The 18,173-nt window shown below is 37.2% G+C and overlaps 1 protein-coding gene across 1 annotated transcript in view; it reads right to left on the bottom strand.

Moving 5' to 3' along the window:
• Window positions 1-18,173, bottom strand: part of rrn3 (RRN3 homolog, RNA polymerase I transcription factor) — a 41,546-nt gene that overhangs the window by 12,679 nt on the left and 10,694 nt on the right. The window contains exons 2-12 of the mRNA XM_072268833.1: window positions 16,319-16,424; window positions 16,175-16,231; window positions 15,507-15,596; window positions 15,185-15,314; window positions 13,246-13,305; window positions 11,037-11,100; window positions 8,093-8,162; window positions 6,267-6,365; window positions 5,078-5,170; window positions 3,095-3,221; window positions 1,775-1,905 (exon numbers count right to left, since the gene is read on the bottom strand). Coding sequence (XP_072124934.1) covers window positions 1,775-1,905; window positions 3,095-3,221; window positions 5,078-5,170; window positions 6,267-6,365; window positions 8,093-8,162; window positions 11,037-11,100; window positions 13,246-13,305; window positions 15,185-15,314; window positions 15,507-15,596; window positions 16,175-16,231; window positions 16,319-16,411 — 1,014 coding nt within the window. The 5' untranslated portion in view covers window positions 16,412-16,424. The remainder of the gene's footprint in view (window positions 1-1,774; window positions 1,906-3,094; window positions 3,222-5,077; window positions 5,171-6,266; window positions 6,366-8,092; window positions 8,163-11,036; window positions 11,101-13,245; window positions 13,306-15,184; window positions 15,315-15,506; window positions 15,597-16,174; window positions 16,232-16,318; window positions 16,425-18,173) is intronic.

An 18,173-nucleotide genomic window follows, 5' to 3' on the forward strand; every position in this document is an offset into this window, starting at 1 on the left:
AAGCTACAATTAACTGTTAAGTGTAAAAAATGTTGACAAATCAAAACTTTAAAGTTAAGCTGGTCTTCTGAACACTTATTAAATTCTGGTATATAGAAGCAGTACATTTGCAGATCTTTCCCCTGGGAAAAATAGGAATCATTCAAAACAGTACAAACTGTAAAGCAACACACACAAAATGTTGGCAGCATCTATGGAAAAAGAGTACAGTCAATGTTTCAGACCAAAACCCTTCAGCAGGATTGAAGAAAAAAGATTAATAGTAGATTTAAAGAGTGGGGAGAAAATACAAGGTGATAGGTGAAACTGGGAGGGGTGAAGTAAAAAGCTGGGAAGTTGATTGGTGAAACAGATACAGGGCTGGAGAAGAAGGAATCTAATAAAAGAGGACAGAAGGCCATGAAAGAAAGAAAAAGAGGGAGGAGCATCAGAGGAATGCACTGAGATAAGATGAGAGAAGGAAAAGGGGATGGAAATAGAGAAGGAGGGGGTTCAAGAAATCAATCATCATGACTGGGATTTCCAGAGCAATGAACTTCCCAGCTCTTTACTTCAAAATCTGCCCCCCCTCCAAGTTTCACCTATCACCTTGTGTTTCTTCCTCCCTTGCCCCAACCTTCTAACTGACTCATTTTTTTGTTAACCTGTCCTGCTGAAACATCAAAATGTTGACTGTACTCTTTTTGATAGATGCTGCCTGGCCTGCTGAGTTCCTCCAGCATTTTGTGTGTGTTGCTTGGATTTCCAGCATCTGCAGATTTTCTCTTGTTTCTGACTGTAAAGATTTCACTTTAAGTACCCACTTGAATGTGCCACAAAAATTTCTTTCCATAGTAAATATCTCCAATGATGTCTTTTCATTGGTAGTGAAAAGCACTTTTGCCCAGATTGATCCATTTTATTATGATTTCTCAATAGTTAGTGGTAGTACATTTAAATTACAGACTAGTTAATATCGGTATCAGAATCCAAGGGAAAGACATTGGTTCTATAAGTCTGGGCAATGCAGATGTATTAGTTCTGACTGTAAGATAGTTAACACTGCAACTAACAGATCCAAAGTATCAAGGAAGATATTTAATTAAATTCCAAAACCCAACATGACTAGCATCTTGGAACAATCATCTGGAATGATAAATGTAGCTGGGTTAGAGTGGGATGAATGATTCTGTGAACATCCCTTTAACAGAGTTTATACACACAGCAGCTTCCAAGAGCGAGTTGAAAATAGTCAATATATTCTGCATACCCACCATGGAGAGACTACTTTTTAAATTGCATTCCCAGTATAATAATTGACTACGTTTCAGGATGATGCAAGCAGTATGGGTGATCGTTATATAACTGATCAACTCAAGAAGATAGTATCTATTGCTAAGGACTGTCACCATCTGGGCCCTGCCCTCCACTCGTTACTGCCAGCAGGGAAAAGATACAGGAGCCTGAAGGTGCACAATCAATGATTAAGAAGCAGCTTCTCTTCCTCTGCCATCAGATTTCAGTATGGTCCATGAACACTACTTTGCTTTTCATTTTTTGCACCATTTATTTTGTATTTTTTAAAAATTTTGATGCTTTCATTACTGTACTGCTGCCAGAAAACAAATTTCATGTTATATAGGAAAGACAATAAGTATGACTCCGATATCTGTATTTATCCATTAGTCATTAAAAAACAATGAGGGATGGGGTCTATGTAAAATTCTGCAATATCTCTTCATTTATTCTTGCTTTTCAAACCCTAAAATCAATTCATGAATTATTTGGCACTCACCAGCTTGAAACTGCAGATGTAGAACATGAAAAACTGAACATGACAAGAAGCATGAGTGGGTAGAACCAGTTTATCAAACACCACTAACAAGTCACGGTACAAGTCTTTTGTCCTGGTTATCATCAACTCACCTGCATAAAAAGAAAAGGTAAACATAGCAAATTAAATAATAACAAAAGAAACACATCTCTAGTATTTGATGCTATTCATTGTCTTCAATCCTGTATTGAATTGTAATGAATCACTTGTGTCTAATGAATGAGAGTGTAAGAAATTGTATTATAAAAGCATAAATAAGAAATCTGAAATCGTAACCAAAAAAATGCTGGAAAGCCTAAGAAATCAGGCAATTTCTCTAAAGAAACAAAGGTAAATGGATTGAGCAGAATCAGTATGAGTTATGAAAAGAAATTTACATTTGGCTAAACTAATGGAATTCTTTGAATGGAATGGATGAGAAAACTAGTGGATTTTTTTCCTTTTGGACTTCATGTGCTCCAACCTTCTAGACAGGATTTTACAAAGTTGGGGATAATATACGAACAAGACTGAGAACTGGTTGTTGGATAGAATGTTAAGAGGAGGAATAAATGTCTTTCTCAGGTTGATAAGCTGCAACTAGTGGGACAACACAGGAATCAGTGTTTAACTACTGCTATTCAGGATCTAAAACCATCAAAGCTTTCGTTAACCCAAGCATTAATTTTTACAGCACACGAAAAGCTGGAGCAGGCAGCATCTGTGGAGGGAAATGGACATGGACAATCAACATTCCCAGTTGAGACCCTTCATCTCGAGTCCAGATAAAGACCCAAGATGTTGACTGTCCATTTTCCTCCATAGACGCTACCTGACCTGTTGAGTTCTTCCAGCCTTTTGTGTTGCTCCAGCTTCCAGCAACTGCAGTCTCCTGTGTCCCCAATATCTTTTCCAAACCACCTCTGAAGCTCAACTTAAACTCATAATCAAACCTACCTATTTTCACTTGCAATGAAAGCAGTAGGACCATCATCACCAATTCCCAGTTGCAAGGAATGGAAAAACCCTGGTGCATGTTTACAAATTTTTTTCTGACTTTGGCTAATCTTATCCCTGAAACCTCGAAACCTCTGGACCCTTTGTGTGCCCCTACAAGCCCTTGCAGTAGCATTTCTAACTTCTTGGGACCAGTTTTGGACTTGCCTACTAGAATTTCCTGACTAAATCTTTTTGACAATCTGTTTTTTTTACATGTGCTGCACATTACATGCTCTCTTCTGTGAAACATTTGGATCTTTTGTGACGAAAAAGACTCATAGAACAGCAAGTTACAATTAGTACCATTGACATAGCAAACATCCTTTATGTAGGCCAGCAAAACACACATCAGAATGTCCAATCGTTCAGCCACTGGGTGAGCCATCACATCACTATTCAGTAAGATCAAATTAGTTTTCTCATCTTCATCCTGTTGAGGAAAATTTCCAAAGTCAGCAAGTAGGAAAGCACAAGTAGATTGCATGTAATTTTACACTGTACCCTCCAAAATGACATTTTTCCCAGGAATAGACAACATTGTAGGCTGGAAATCCTACATTGCATTGATTTTCAAATGATGCCAGGAGGAAACTGACATTCAGCAATCATTTTCATTACTTTTGTTCCAAATTTGTTTTGTCAATCAAATGTAGAGATGGAGTTCAAGGAGTTAGAAAGTCAAATTGATTACGTGCAATACACTTTCCAAGATCCAGACATAGTTTATGCATTAATTATTCAAAATGGCATGCCTTAAATTTACTTTCTGAATTCAAGTAATAGGTAATTTTTAAAACTCAGTCAAAAATGTACTGCACTGAAACAGCCATTTGATCCACCAGGACCTTTTTGCCTGTCTATACTTTTTTCTCAATAGGTCCATATCTTTCTAGGCCCTGCCTTTTTAAATACATGTCTAAATGTCTCTCAAAAATAGTGATTGCATCCAATTTCACCATATGCTCTAGCAGCATTCAATCTCTTGTGTTAAAAAATATTCCCCACAAATTCCCATTAAAACTCCTTCCTCTTATGCATGCCTTCATTGTTTTTCATAATCCTACCACGGGAAGAGTTCTTATAATTTTATTTACCTCTATCAGGTCACCCATCAGCTTTGTCTGCTCCAGGGAAAAAAGGCCCAAAGGCCCAGTTTATCTAATCTTTCTCTGTAACTTAAATTCTTCAATCTAGACAACATCCTGATGAATCTCCTCTGCACTCTATGCAGTGCAACTACAACGTTCCCATTTAATATATATTAACTGTACTACTGTGGAAAAACTACATAATATGAACAAAGGAAAGCACTAACAACAGGAATTCTGCAGATGCTGGAAATTCAAGCAACACACATCAAAGTTGCTGGTGAACGCAGCAGGCCAGGCTGCATCTCTAGGAAGAGGTACAGTCGACGTCTCAGGCCGAGACCCTTCATCAGGGTTTTCCCTGACGAAGGGTCTCGGCCTGAAACGTCGACTGTACCTCTTCCTAGAGATGCTGCCTGGCCTGCTGCGTTCACCAGCAACGTTAAAGGAAAGCACTGTTCAAATTGTGGTGTCATGCACGAGCGATCTTTAAATCCACCTTATTGACAAAATACAAGATAAAGGATAGGCTTTTCAATTTGGTAGCCAGGCCACAGACCTCAAAGCACACTGTCCACTGATTTCTAGCATTCTCTTTCACATAAGTTTCCTTTTAACCATCAACTATCATTACTCCTTTATTGTAGAAGACCTTGTTTCCACCATAAAGCAGATAGCACAATTTTTACAGATAATCAGATAGGAATTGATGAATTAGTCAATTCACTGATAACATCAGAGAAATCCACAACAGCACATCCTATTAAGAATCTTTGTATCAATGACAATGACTCCCAGATGTTCATGTTTAACCTACATTTCCAAAGGCAGCCGTCAGAACTTCTCATTTAGAATCTGAGCAGTGGTAACTCCATCATTATTCTAATCTATATCATTTACCAACTCATACTTAAAAGGCTTATCAAGTACTATTCTGTGCTATCAAATTAATATTTAAAAACTAATCAGTATCACCTCCAGCATTTACCTAAAATGCACAGGACGGCAGTATCAATGCAAATGAGGAAAGGTACTTATGACCCACCCTGACTAATAAAAGTGGGAGAAGTTCGTTAAAGGACTTAGCATTGTAGGTGTATGTAAATTTGTGGCAATAATGAGAGGACTTGAGCAATAGCTCATTTGTTTGCATTCAATTATCAAGTTAAAAGAAAATCTTAAGAGCCAAAATACTTACCATATCAAAGAGGCCTTCTTCTATGCACGAAGAGGGCCCATTATCAGCAGCAGTTTCTTCTGCATCTTCAATATCATTGCGTGAGGCATTCACCTAAGAAAGTCAAAGGACCAGTATTACACATCCCAAAAGCTGAAACCTAATTGATTTTAAACTAAAGAAAAGTTGGGGCCTCATTAATAATAAACACCATTAAGACCATTTCCATTAGAGCTTCCCCAGTGTATCGATAACACAAATTTCTTTTGGTTGTAGTTTTCCTTTCTCCAAAGCAAAGTAAAAAAAATATATATTTGGTTTTGCTTAATGGTTTCCTTCTTTCAGACATCCAAAACTGCTTTGCAGTCAAATATAATTATTTCAGTTTGGTCACCACTGAAATTTGTTAAACATGGGAGTCAATTTTCACACAGCTGGCTCCCATGTCATTGGTAATTTAATCAGTTTTTTTCTTAAATGTTGATTGAGAGATAATATTAGTCAGGATATGGTGCAAGTCCCCTCTAAATTAATGCCAACATATCTTTCTTCAGCTGTCGCCACAGTTTAATATTGCTTCCAAACACCTTATTCTCTCACGACCATCATGGATACATAGGGTCATTTTCCAGCATTCTTCAGACTCTGGATCATTTCTTAATAATAGAGACAGTTAGCTAATGTCTCGCAAGCATTTTTTTTTTAAAAAAAGGGTGATAAAAATAGGGAATTTATAGACAAGTTGAAGACCGATATTGATACTGAGGAAAATGACACTAAAGATGCAATGGCAGAACATCTGGAATATAGTGATGGGAGTGGCCAAGTCACCATGGATTTCTGAAAGGGGAATTCTGCCCGACAAATTCTCTGTAACTATTGTGTATCGTAGAGTTGATTAAAGAAGTTCTGAGAATGTGGGGTTTTCACACTTTCACAAAGAAACTGATGATCAAAATTAAAGAACATGGGATTGAGTACCAAGTACTGATATGGATAGAGAACTAATTGGGAGAGAGGAAGCAGAGTAGGAATAAAAAAGTGTCCTTTTCCGAGTGACAGACAATGACAGTTCTTAGACAAGCATCTATTTAAACTACAATTTTTTCCAAAATAGCATTTAAAATTTTGAAAAGTGTTACTTTAAAGCCTGAAGTTCCATAGAAACATCAACAAGCACTAGTTAAAAATTTTACTTTCAGCTCCTTACATCCAGCTTTAATAATTTTTCTACGACCAGTTCCAAGATCTCCAGGCGCAACACTGGAAAATATATCGTGATCCTTAGTAAATTGTGCACATAACATTCCTAAGAAAAAAGATAAGAAACATGTATTTATACCCCTTTAAACTTCATACCATATTAGCTTTCTAATATCATATTAAAAGAATTAACCTCTAACAAAACTATAACTTTTCAGTTTAAAACACTTGATGATAACTATCTGGCTAACACAAAGGAAGGTTATTCTTTGTTAATTCTCATCTTCTGACAAAAAGGAAGCAGTCCAACTAATGCTAATAGCCTAGGAAAAAAATGCTGTGACATATGGAAGAAAATACAACACAACAAATTTACTGGATTTATTAAACTATCCCTGCTTGAAACATTCAAATACAAATATTTGTTAATGCCAAAGTTAAATTTCTCTGCAAAGCTAGGACCATCAAGTCATTATACAACTTAATCACATTGGTCATAATTACTGTAACCATTTCTGTAGCATTATTGCTACTGTTAACATTATCCAAAACACAGAAAACACATTTCCCAATTTCAGGATCCATATTGTTGGCACCCCTTTATCAATCCAACTTATTTGAAATCTGTCAAAAATCTTTAATGGCTAGCTTTATTTATCACATTGTTCCCAAAGTGGTATCACAGGTAGACAAGGTAGCGAAGAAGGCTTTTGGCATTCTTGGCCTTCACCAGTCAAGGCATTGAAGATGGAAGTTGGATATTATACTGTAATTGTACAAGATGTTGGTAAGATCACAGTAAGCATTTTGGTCACTCTGGTACAAGAAAGATACCGCTAAGCCGTAAAGTTTCCGCCGAGAATGCACAAGGATGTTGCCAGGACTCAAAGGATGAGGTTAAAGGGAAAGTTGTCCAGGCTTGGACTGTATTCCTTGGAGTGCTGGAGTCTGAGGGGTGATCTTATGGAGACTTATAAAATCATGAGGGGCATCATAAATAATGTGAATGCACACAATCCTTATCATAGGGTTAAAAATCAAGAACCAGAATACATAGGTTTAAGGGGAGAGGGGAAAGATTTAACCTGAAGGGCAACTTTTCACACAAAGAGTGATACATATATAGAACAAGTGGGTAAGGCGGGTACAATAACAAAACTTCAAAAGTATTTAGATAGGCATTTGGATATCAAAGTCTGAGTGAGATATGGGTCAAATATGAGCAAATTGAACAAGCTCAGATGGGCCTCTTATTCTGCATAGATGAGTTGGGCAGAAAATTGATGGTTTGGTTGGAACGATGTAATTAAAAAAACTTTAATCACTGACTAGCAACAATTAGTCACATTAAGTTAGTTATAATTAATTTGATAGGCTCACTAAGTAACAAACATTTACAAATATACTTACTTTAGGGCTTTTCCCTTTGGAGAGATGGATGATAAGTGACTTGATAGAGGTGTAAAAGATGACAAGAGGCATAGATCAAGTGGACAGCCAGAGACTTTTTCCCAGCACGGATATGACAAATATGAGGAGGCATAACTTTAAGGTGTTTTAAGGAAAGTATAGGGCGGATGTTACGAGGTAGGTTTTTACAGAGACTGGTAGGTGTGTGGAATGCTCTGTGATGGTACAGGCAGATACATTAGGAACATTTAAGAAACTCTTAAATGGATGACAGAAAAATTTAGGACTATGTGGGAGACCAGGGTTACATTGAGCTTAAAGTTAAAGGGTTGGGACAACGTCGTAGGCTGAAGGGTCTATACTGTGCTGTACAGTTCTATGTCCTATGTTCTTGAATTAAATAATAAAATTAAACTTACGCACCAGGGTTCTGGCGGATTTGTTAACATACGGAAACTTTTCAGCTAGTATCGGCATCAAAAATTGTGGTGTTCTGCCAAGAGAAAACAAGAAGCTTTGGTTCAATATGGAAATTGTAAAACTGAAGAGCTCCCACACAAATAACAAGAGGCATCTGTTGAGCACCTTTAATATGGAAAAACATCACGAGACATCACAAGACTCAAAAAGATTGGATACTAAAGAGTGATTTGTTCCGTTTATTCATTACTAATTTATATCAGGGATTACTCAAACTCTTATGCCTGAAAGCATCATTCTTTGAAGCAAGAACAAACAGGAAGGATTAAACAATAGGGACCAAAGGCTTTCTCCTATGCTGGCCTAAAAGCAGTCAATTGAAACAATGAACAATTCCAAATCAACTTGTTAATTTTTACTTAAAATGCACAAATAAACAATAAGAAATTTTCACAATCACTTTCCCAATGTCCTTCCACTATGAGACACCATAACATTTTAATTATAGCCACAAACAACAGGAATTCTGCAGATGCTGGAAATTCAAGCAACACACATCAAAGTTGCTGGTGAATGCAGCAGGCCAGGCAGCATCTCTAGGAAGAGGTACAGTCGACGTTTCAGGCCGAGACCCTTCGTCAGGACTAACTGAAGGAAGAGTTAGTAAAAGATTTAATTGTGCACATAACATTCCTAAGAATCTCTTACTAACTCTTCCTTCAGTTAGTCCTGGCGAAGGGTCTCGGCCTGAAACGTCGACTGTACCTCTTCCTAGAGATGCTGTCTGGCCTGCTGCGTTCACCAGCAACTTTGATGTGTGTTGCTTAATTATAGCCACTCTGTTCCAGTTACGGCATCCAAACTTGCTCAACCAGAGAATGAATCAGTTTTGTTACCACTGATAATTGTGTTATGTCAAAGACTCAAAGTACATTTGTTAACAAAATACATATACAGAATACAACCCCAAGGTTCATCCTCCCACAGAGAGCCAGGAAAGAAAGAAACACCGTGGAACCCGTTGAAAGAAAACATTGGACACCCAACAAGCGACAAAAGAACAATTTGTTGTTTTGTGGTAGCAGTACAGTGCAAGACATAAAAAATTACTATTAAATTACAATGAGAAACAAATAATCACTGCAAAAGAGGAATAAAGAGGAGAAATACACATGAAAATCCTCTTGCCCCAAGGAAATTTCGTATATTTTAAAGTGGAAGTCAACAATATAGTTATAGAATGGAGTGAAACATTGATGAACCTGCAAAAGAACCATCTTCCCATTAAATATTTGAAATCGTACATATTTATGTGCTTTACCAAATTATACTCTATTCTCTTAGAGTCATTTCAGCCTTCCATAGGATAAACTAAAAAAAATGAACTTAATAATGCTGCATTTTAATATTTTAATTATGAAAATGCATTTTATATTATAATGGCTAATCCCTGAGAAGCCTAATGGAGCAATCTAAATAATCCAAATTTTTTAAAAAACATGGTGTATTATTATATCCAGACTACAGCTAACACATTAACATATCTAAGCAACACAAAACTTACACACTAATGGGTAGAGAAAACATAGTGTGACACTGCCATCTACTAGTGGTGTACTGGAAAACCCTTCAACATTAATTCAAATTGCAGCAACAAATCTCAAATTGAGTCACTGCACTCACTTTCACTAATTATTTGATTAGCATACCTAATGCGTACTGTAAATATGTATTTAATGAATATACATTTAATGTAATTCAGTTTTTCATTTGTGTATTATGTGTTTCATTGTACTGCTGCCGCAAAGTTAACAAATTTCACTACATATGCCGGTGATACCATTCTGATTCTGAACTACAGTAACTATAAACTAAATTATCTTAAGCATCAACCTATAAAATCGGGTCAAATTATTCAGTTGATCCAACAGTTTGTCTGTGTTGTGAAGTACAGTATGCAGTTCAGAGAGTTAGCCCCAACAAGATAAATCCAAATACGAAATCTTGAGTTGAAAGTATTCAGAATAAGTAAAAATCCAAATTGTCATTAAGTACGATTAGCACAACAACGGAATACTGTCCTGATTCCACACAAAACGTTTAAGTAAAAACCAATCTGCATAATGAGTCCTAAAGTAATTGTTGTTCAATTTAGAAGTGTACAACAAACTGTATTACAACTATCTGCATCCAATTTTGTTCACTGACCTGTTACCCAATCTCACCCTCAATGACTCACTAGGTTGCTAATACCTAACCAGCATTTACATTCTCACTGCCTCATTAGTACTAAAAGGAAAACTAATCTGCTTCACTCAGATAGCACACTCAGCAGGACTGGGCTTTAACTCTGATAAAGAATGCAAAGAATTAGAGCTATAAAATCAAACTTCTCCCAAGAGATTTTCATCTTCAAAAAAAAAATTTTTGCCCAAACCAGCCAGTTCTAAACATAGTTAGGTTTTAAAACGATGAATTATTTTGTCCTGTAAATATACTTTAAAATAGTTAATGATAATGCTATGAGAAAAATTTAAAAGTAGCTATGAGATCAAAATTTGAGCTAATGAGGAATTCTATTCTCAGTCAAAGAGAAATACAGAGAATCTATATCTTCAATGTAGCCAATAGACTGGTCCGGGACTTATTTTCCATCTGGCATAGTTTTGCATTTTGTTGTTTGATTGTTAGGGTTTTTTGTATTGCTATATTTACACTCTATCCTTGGTTGGTGCGGCTGTAACGAAATCAAATTTCCCTCGGGATTAATAAAGTATATCTATCTATCTATCTATCACTTCATTAAACTTAGAAAATAAAGCAAATATATTAATCAGCAAAAAGAACTGCTTTTCCATTGTCCTTCATTGTGTACGCTCATTTAAACTCTGTTCCACTTTACTCACTGAAAGTACAAATTAACTAAATAGCAATACGAGATACTTACGAGGGTACATATTTTGCTATCATCTGCAAAGCTCGATGACAGATGTCAAAATTTCGGGAAAGATCTATAAAGTAAAAATAAGTTAAGAATTTCTAACTGCTAATAAGGCATGGCAGATATATCCTTTAAATCAGGGCTTCCCAAACTTTTTTTGTGTCATGGAGCTTTACCATTAACCGAGGGGCCCATGGACCCCAGGTAGGGTACTCCCAACTTAAATGAACAGAACAAGAAAATGATTAATGGTACCTCACAATGCTTCTGAAAATCAATGCAATACATTACATTTGTTCAAAACATAGGAAACATTTAGCATAAGCATTGGTTGAAGAACATTCAAGGGCTGGTCCACAATGACAAACCCACCATTCTGAACACCTAGATTCAGCAGAACTATAGATTATCAAACAGATCCAGATTTTCTCCCCAAGGCAACGTAGCAACAACAAGATAGGATCCACTGTCTGCAGGTTTTGATAATTCAGTACAATTTATGAGGTAAAAGTTCTTAATATCTTCCTTCTGCGGAGTAACAATTACTTTGGCAATAACAAACTGCTGGAGAATTTCAATGGATCCATAAGGGGGAAGGAATTGTCAATGTTTTGGATTCAGACTCTGCATCAGGACTGAGAGTGGAAGAAAGATAACAAGGTGAAAGACGAAAGGGAGAGGCATGAGACAGGGGCTAGTAGGTAGACAAACGAGGGGTGAAGGACGTTGGTAGATGGCGACAGGTGGGGGATAGGTGGAAGCAAATGAGGAAAAGGCAGATGGAGCCAAGTAGGGGAATTGGAGGATATAAAACAGAAACACAAACACTGCCAGTTTTGGAATGTAGAAAGGTAATTGATGAGACAAAGGATAGACAGAGAGGAAGGGAGAAGTGGACCAGGAAGTCAAGGATAAAGTAATCCTTGCAGAGGACAAAAAGAGGTGGGAAAGGGAAAAAGTATCTTCTGATGGGATCCCATTGCAGCTGGCAGAAATGCTGGATGTGGAGGCTAGTAAGATGAAAGTCAAGGTCTAGGGGAACTCTATCTCTGTTGTTTTGCCAATTTTATTGCTCTCAATTCCAATATACAGTCACCTACAATGCAGCAAAAAAAAATCCAATGGAAGTGATAGGAACCATAAATGACACTGAGTTTAAAGGCATGAATATAAAGCATTACAGTATCAAATTTAAAGCATCCACTCTTGAATAAAGATAAATGAAACTAATTAATTTAGAAATGAATGACAGATACAAGATGGTTGTCCTTGAATACCAAAGAACCATTACTGAGATTCGTGATACACTCACATTATGAATGAATTACATATGGAAAGTATCCTGTACTAAACGTACTCCTATTTTCAAAGGTTGTAGAAAAAACAAAATATGCCTCACACATCCATAGTTCCTGCAAATTAATTTCCAAGAGAAATGTAAAATTCTTACTGACTAACATAATCCAAATGGACTGTTGAATACTTTACAAAACGTTATACTTGGGCTGCAGAGGAACTTCAAGTCTGTCCATTAAAGATTTTTCCCAAAGCGTAACGCCTTGGAGATTCCCAAACAACAGGAATTCTGCAGATGCTGGAAATTCAAGCAACACACATAAAAGTTGCTGGCGAACGCAGCAGGCCAGGCAGCATCTCTAGGAAGAGGTGCAGTCGACGTTTCAGGCCAAGACCCTTCGTCAGGACGAAGGGTTGGAGATTCATGGCTTCAAGGGTTGAAGCCTTGGAGATTCATGGCTTTTGGATAAGGGCCAAAATATAATGAAAGAAACCTTTTATTTTTTTTTTTAAAAAAGGTTCAATTTAAAAAGGGGAATTTTAAGTGCATGGGGCATCAGTCATGGAATCCCTACAGATGATAACTTTCATCACCAATTAAGGCCAAAACGCAGATGATTCAAAATGACAAGTCTGCTGAATCAGAGACGTAACAGTAAATACAAAATCAATTATGCAAAATCTATAAGGACAGAAAATAACAAATGAAACTGTCAAGATAATACATTGAAGCATAAGTTACCATAGACTGGAACTGCACTGGGAATATTGTTAATAAAATTTAGACTACGTGCTTCATTATGTTATGCTTTTTAATTTAGGTATCAGTTTAAATTTTCAGGAAATATGTTTACTCATTACAGATACTAAAACAATGATTTGTATTCACTGTTCAAGCAACATGTCTAAGAAAACTTACCAACATCTTCGTCCTCAGAGTCCGAGATATCCACACCGTTTTCTTGGATAATGATTCTCGCTATAAAGCACAGATTTAAAAGGATTTATATTTAAAATATTGGGCTATGAAAATGAAGAGTTTACCATCAACTGCAAAATGATACAATTGTTTTTCTACTTTTCACCAGATGTCTAGTTTACTTTTCAAAATAAGTCACACTCCAGTAAATCCAGTACAGTCGTCAGTCTCTCCCATTTATCACATAACAACTTTTCAAACTTTCCCACAAAGCAAATATCATCGAGCCATTTTCAAGATGTTGCTCTCACCTGTCATTTACTTTCCGAATTGTCTATGTATCTGCTTAGTGAATGAAACAAACCCACACTACCAAGTGACAATAGTTTATGTAGATTCAAAACATACAATTTCATGCCTTCCACTACTCCAGCAAAGCATGGGGTCACAAACATTAGACATCAACATTCAGAACTTGAGTTGATCCCTCTTACTACCTCTTTCCAATCCATAGTGTCCAAAACTGCAAATCGCAAGTCAGGACCTTGCCCATTGTCAGCCACATTAAATAATCACTGGTTCCCACTTCAGAAAATCTCTTCTACTTCAGTTGAATATCAGTCCCATTTTGTCTCTGTGCTACTGGGTTCAAAATCAGCACTAACTTTTCAAAGTGCCAGCTACAGAAAATGCCACCAAATCATCTGCACTTTCAGCAAAAGGCAATGATCTATAAGGAAGTAAACTTAAGGGTAAAAAAGTTTGTAGATTATAGTTGTTTACAAAAGCAAATCTATCAACACACACCCAACAAAATCATTCTGCACTGAAAAACAAGTACATGAAAAAAATTAAGTTTATTTTTTATTTAGAGGTACAGCACAGTAAAAGGCCCTTCCAGACCACTGAGCCCACACTGTCCAATTGCATCCATGTAACCAATTAATCTACTAATCCATACCTCTCTGGAATGTGGGAGGAAACCGGAGCACCCAGAGGAAACCCATGCAATCACGGAGAGAATGTACAAACTCCTTATAGACAGCAATGGGAATTGAACCCAGATCACTCGCACCGTAATAGCATTATGCTAACTCCTACACTACCTGCAGCTCACAGTTCTATTTTGTTGGTTTTCAGAACTGAGGCCATGATTAAGAGGGATGGCTGGAGACATTTGTATTGTGCCGCTAGAGGTGAAATTCTTAGACTGGCACAAGACAGACAAAAGTAAAAACATTTCCCAAAAATGTTTTCATTAATCAAGAACAAAAATTGGAGGTTCAAAGATGATCAGGAAAAAGTGATAACCAACTTCAACTGAAACACATAACCCAGCAAATACACTTTTTAAAATATAGGCTACCCTGTCAAATACATTGATGCCGATGCTGAAGATGTTCTACGAGTCTGTGGTGGCCAGTGCTATCATGTTTGCTGTTGTGTGCTGGGGCAGCAGGCTGAGGGTAGCAGACACCAACAGAATCAACAAACTCATCCGTAAGGCCAGTGATGTTGTGGGGATGGAACTGGACTCTCTGACGGTGGTGTCTGAAAAGAGGATGCTGTCCAAGTTGCATGCCATCTTGGTCAATGTCTCCCATCCACTACATAATGTACTGGGTGGGCACAGGAGTACATTCAGCCAGAGACTCTTTCCACCGAGATGCAGCACAGAGCGTCATAGGAAGTCATTCCTGCCTGTGGCCATCAAACTTTACAACTCCTCCCTTGGAGGGTCAGACACCCTGAGCCAATAGGCTGGTCCTGGACTTATTTCATAATTTACTAGCATAATTTACATACTACTATTTAACTATTTAAGGTTCTATTACTATTTATTATTTATGGTGCAACTGTAATGAAAACCAATTTCCCCAGGGATCAATAAAATATGACTATGACTACTATATTAAAAATAAAGCAAATACATTTTTACCTGGTACAAAATTGGAGATGATCATATTGAGGCAAGACCTCAGGTAGACTGTCTGTGCTGACACTAAGTTGCTTAAAAAGGCCAAGTATTCCTCAACCACCAACACACTTCGACATAACCATGGCAGCTTCTGAAATACATTTAAGTAATCAGATAAGGCACTTAGTTCAATAAAATATGAAAGTTTACACATCTTAAACAAATCTTGTCAAGACAAAATATCAAAATGGCAAAATTACAGAACAAAGCCATCAATAAATGCTAGTCTACAGTGAAGCAAAGCAAAAATTCTATTTGTGAAATAAAATGTGAAGAAACTAACCAGTATTTTGCTAACGAGATACTCAAAATCTTTTGTCAGTTGTGTTACAGAGGCACGGAATTCCTGAAGCCAGTTGATTATTTGATCATCCTGAGAAGAGATATGCATAGAATCAGAAATTTCAAACTTTGACAGAAATGACAGCTAATCAGTTCATCTAACTTCTGTCAGTACACCAAGACACTGATTGAAGTATTTTTTAAAAATCTATTTATATAGTGTCTAAAAATATCTTCTGAGTGCCCCAGGGAATGTATTACAGCAAATCAGTTACTTTGAAGAGCTATCACAGTCATGAAGACAATGCCCCAGCCAAGCTGCACAATTCTCAAATAAAATGAATGTTGAACGTAGTGGTCCTAACAGTGCATCGTGCATCACACAGCAGAGCCTGAAAAGATCATTCCCGAAAAGATTTTAAAGGTGTTAAGATGTAACAGGAGCATCACTGAATCAGCTCAAGAGGTATCAATGTACCTCATTAAGAAGTCAAATCAGACAATGGCTCCAGATTTACACTAGACTGATTGACGTGATGCAAATGTGGTATTAGATTTGTCATAATAATGATATATGAATCAAATAATGATTGGTTAGTAATTGCAAGGGTTCAAGGACAAATAAACAAAATGTTAGCTGATAAAAAAACACAAGTTTAAAAACACTACCTTTATTTCGGGATCAACCAGCTGAGTCATCAGCAAATTATAATCTGCAGCATCCCCCTTAAGAGAAAAGCAGAATACAAATCAAACATCCAAATAGGCAATGAAATTTCCTATATGCAGATAGAAGTATTTTAATTTGTTTACCTGCTTATACTTCTTTAGAGTTTCAGAAACAGTTCCACCAAATCGAACAGTTTTCCTTGGTGGGGAATTAAGGAATTCACTCTCACCCAACATTGTCAATGAAAACCTTCAGAAAATTAGAAACAATTATTTGTAAATTGTATCCAGCTTCCTCTTTCCTCTTTCTGAATCTACAACACATTTATTTCCTCAAAGATCTGCCATTCAATTCCTGCAAACCGTAGCCCAAATGTCAACCTCCTTTCCTCAGTTCAACATATCTCCTTGTCAGGAACTCTTAAGCACCAGTCTATTATGTGGCAACCTGTCAAATGCCTTCCAGACATCTAAATAAACTGCACCTATATGTTCTTTCCTATGAACACTAGTTGTTACAGCCTCAAAAGATTTCTAGCAAATTTGTCAAATGATTTATCTTTGTAAAACCATGTTGATTGGTTTGATTACATTAAAACTTTCCAAATGACTAGCTTTTTCTTGCTTGATTAGTAATGAGAGCATCTGCTGGACCTCCACAGGAGGGTTTAACTGGTGGGAGGGAGGAGGATGCAAATCAGAAGTGAGGCAGATGAGACAAAATTCAATGTCAGTGTCTGCAGATGAGACAGGCAGCAGCATGACAGGGAGTGAAGAAAGAACGTTGAATTAAGTTGCATTTATTTCAACACAAGAGGCCTGACAGGTAAAGCAAACGAACTGAGGACATGAATAGCTGCATTGGATATTATCGTTACAGAAACAAGGCTAAGGAAGGGGCAAAGCTGGCAGCTAGATGTTCCAGGGTATGGGTGTTATGGTGGGATGGAGGTGGGGGAGAAAGGAAGGGCAGTTTCATTTCTGATTAAGAAGATTGTCAAAGTAATAGTCTAAGATGAAATTACTTAAAGATCATCCAGTGAGACTTTATGGGTGAAATTAAAAGGGGGTGGTCACTTTGTTGTACTATAGGCTCACTAACAGGCAATGGAAATTAAAGGAACAAATCTGCAGGGAGATTGCAAGAGTAATCGAGTTTTCAGAGTAGAAGATGTTAACTTTCCTTATATAGACTATGAAAGGCATAGTGGTAAGGGCTTAGATGGTATGGAATTTGTTAAGTGTGTTCAGGAAAATTCTCTCAGACGATATACAGAAGGCCCTACTAAGGAGAAGGCACAGATTGATTTACTCTTGAGAAATAAGGCAGGACAAGTTACTGAGGTGTCAACGGAAGAGCACTTTGGGACCATAGATCATAGTCCTATTAGTGTCAAAATATTTATTTATTAAGAGATACAGTGCAGAATAGGCCCTTGCAGCCGTGTTGTCCAGCAACCACCAACAACCTCTGATTTTACCCTAACTTAATCACAGGTCAATTTACAATGACAAATTAACCTACTAACAAGTACGTCTTTGGACTGGTCCACAAGTTCCAAATTGGGGGAAGTTTTGCCAGTATTAAAAAAGACCCTTGCAAAAAGTTTATTGGAATAGGTTGCTTGCAAGCAATGGGAATTGGGAAGTAAGTGGGAGGTGTCAGAAACTCATGATCCGCATCTTCCTGGTAGAGTGAAGGACAAGGCTGTCAGGAACCCTGGACGAGGAGGAATATTGATGCTCTTGTCAGGAAAAGTTGGGCATAGGTCAGGTATTATAGGTAGTTTGGATCATGGAGGACTTTTGGGGATACAGGAGTACACTCAGAAGGGCAAAAAGAGGGCATGAGACAGGGTTGACAAAGTATGCTTCAAGGAGATTTTATAAGTTGTTACATAACCCGTAACCGGTTAAAGAAGCAGCAGAAATGGAAAACATCTTGGAGTCTGGTATTGCTGTTAACTAACGCTACTTTATCAGTAACTACGCAATACAG

The sequence above is a fragment of the Mobula birostris genome, chromosome 9 (assembly GCF_030028105.1).
Source record: "Mobula birostris isolate sMobBir1 chromosome 9, sMobBir1.hap1, whole genome shotgun sequence".
Lineage (NCBI taxonomy): Eukaryota > Metazoa > Chordata > Chondrichthyes > Myliobatiformes > Myliobatidae > Mobula > Mobula birostris.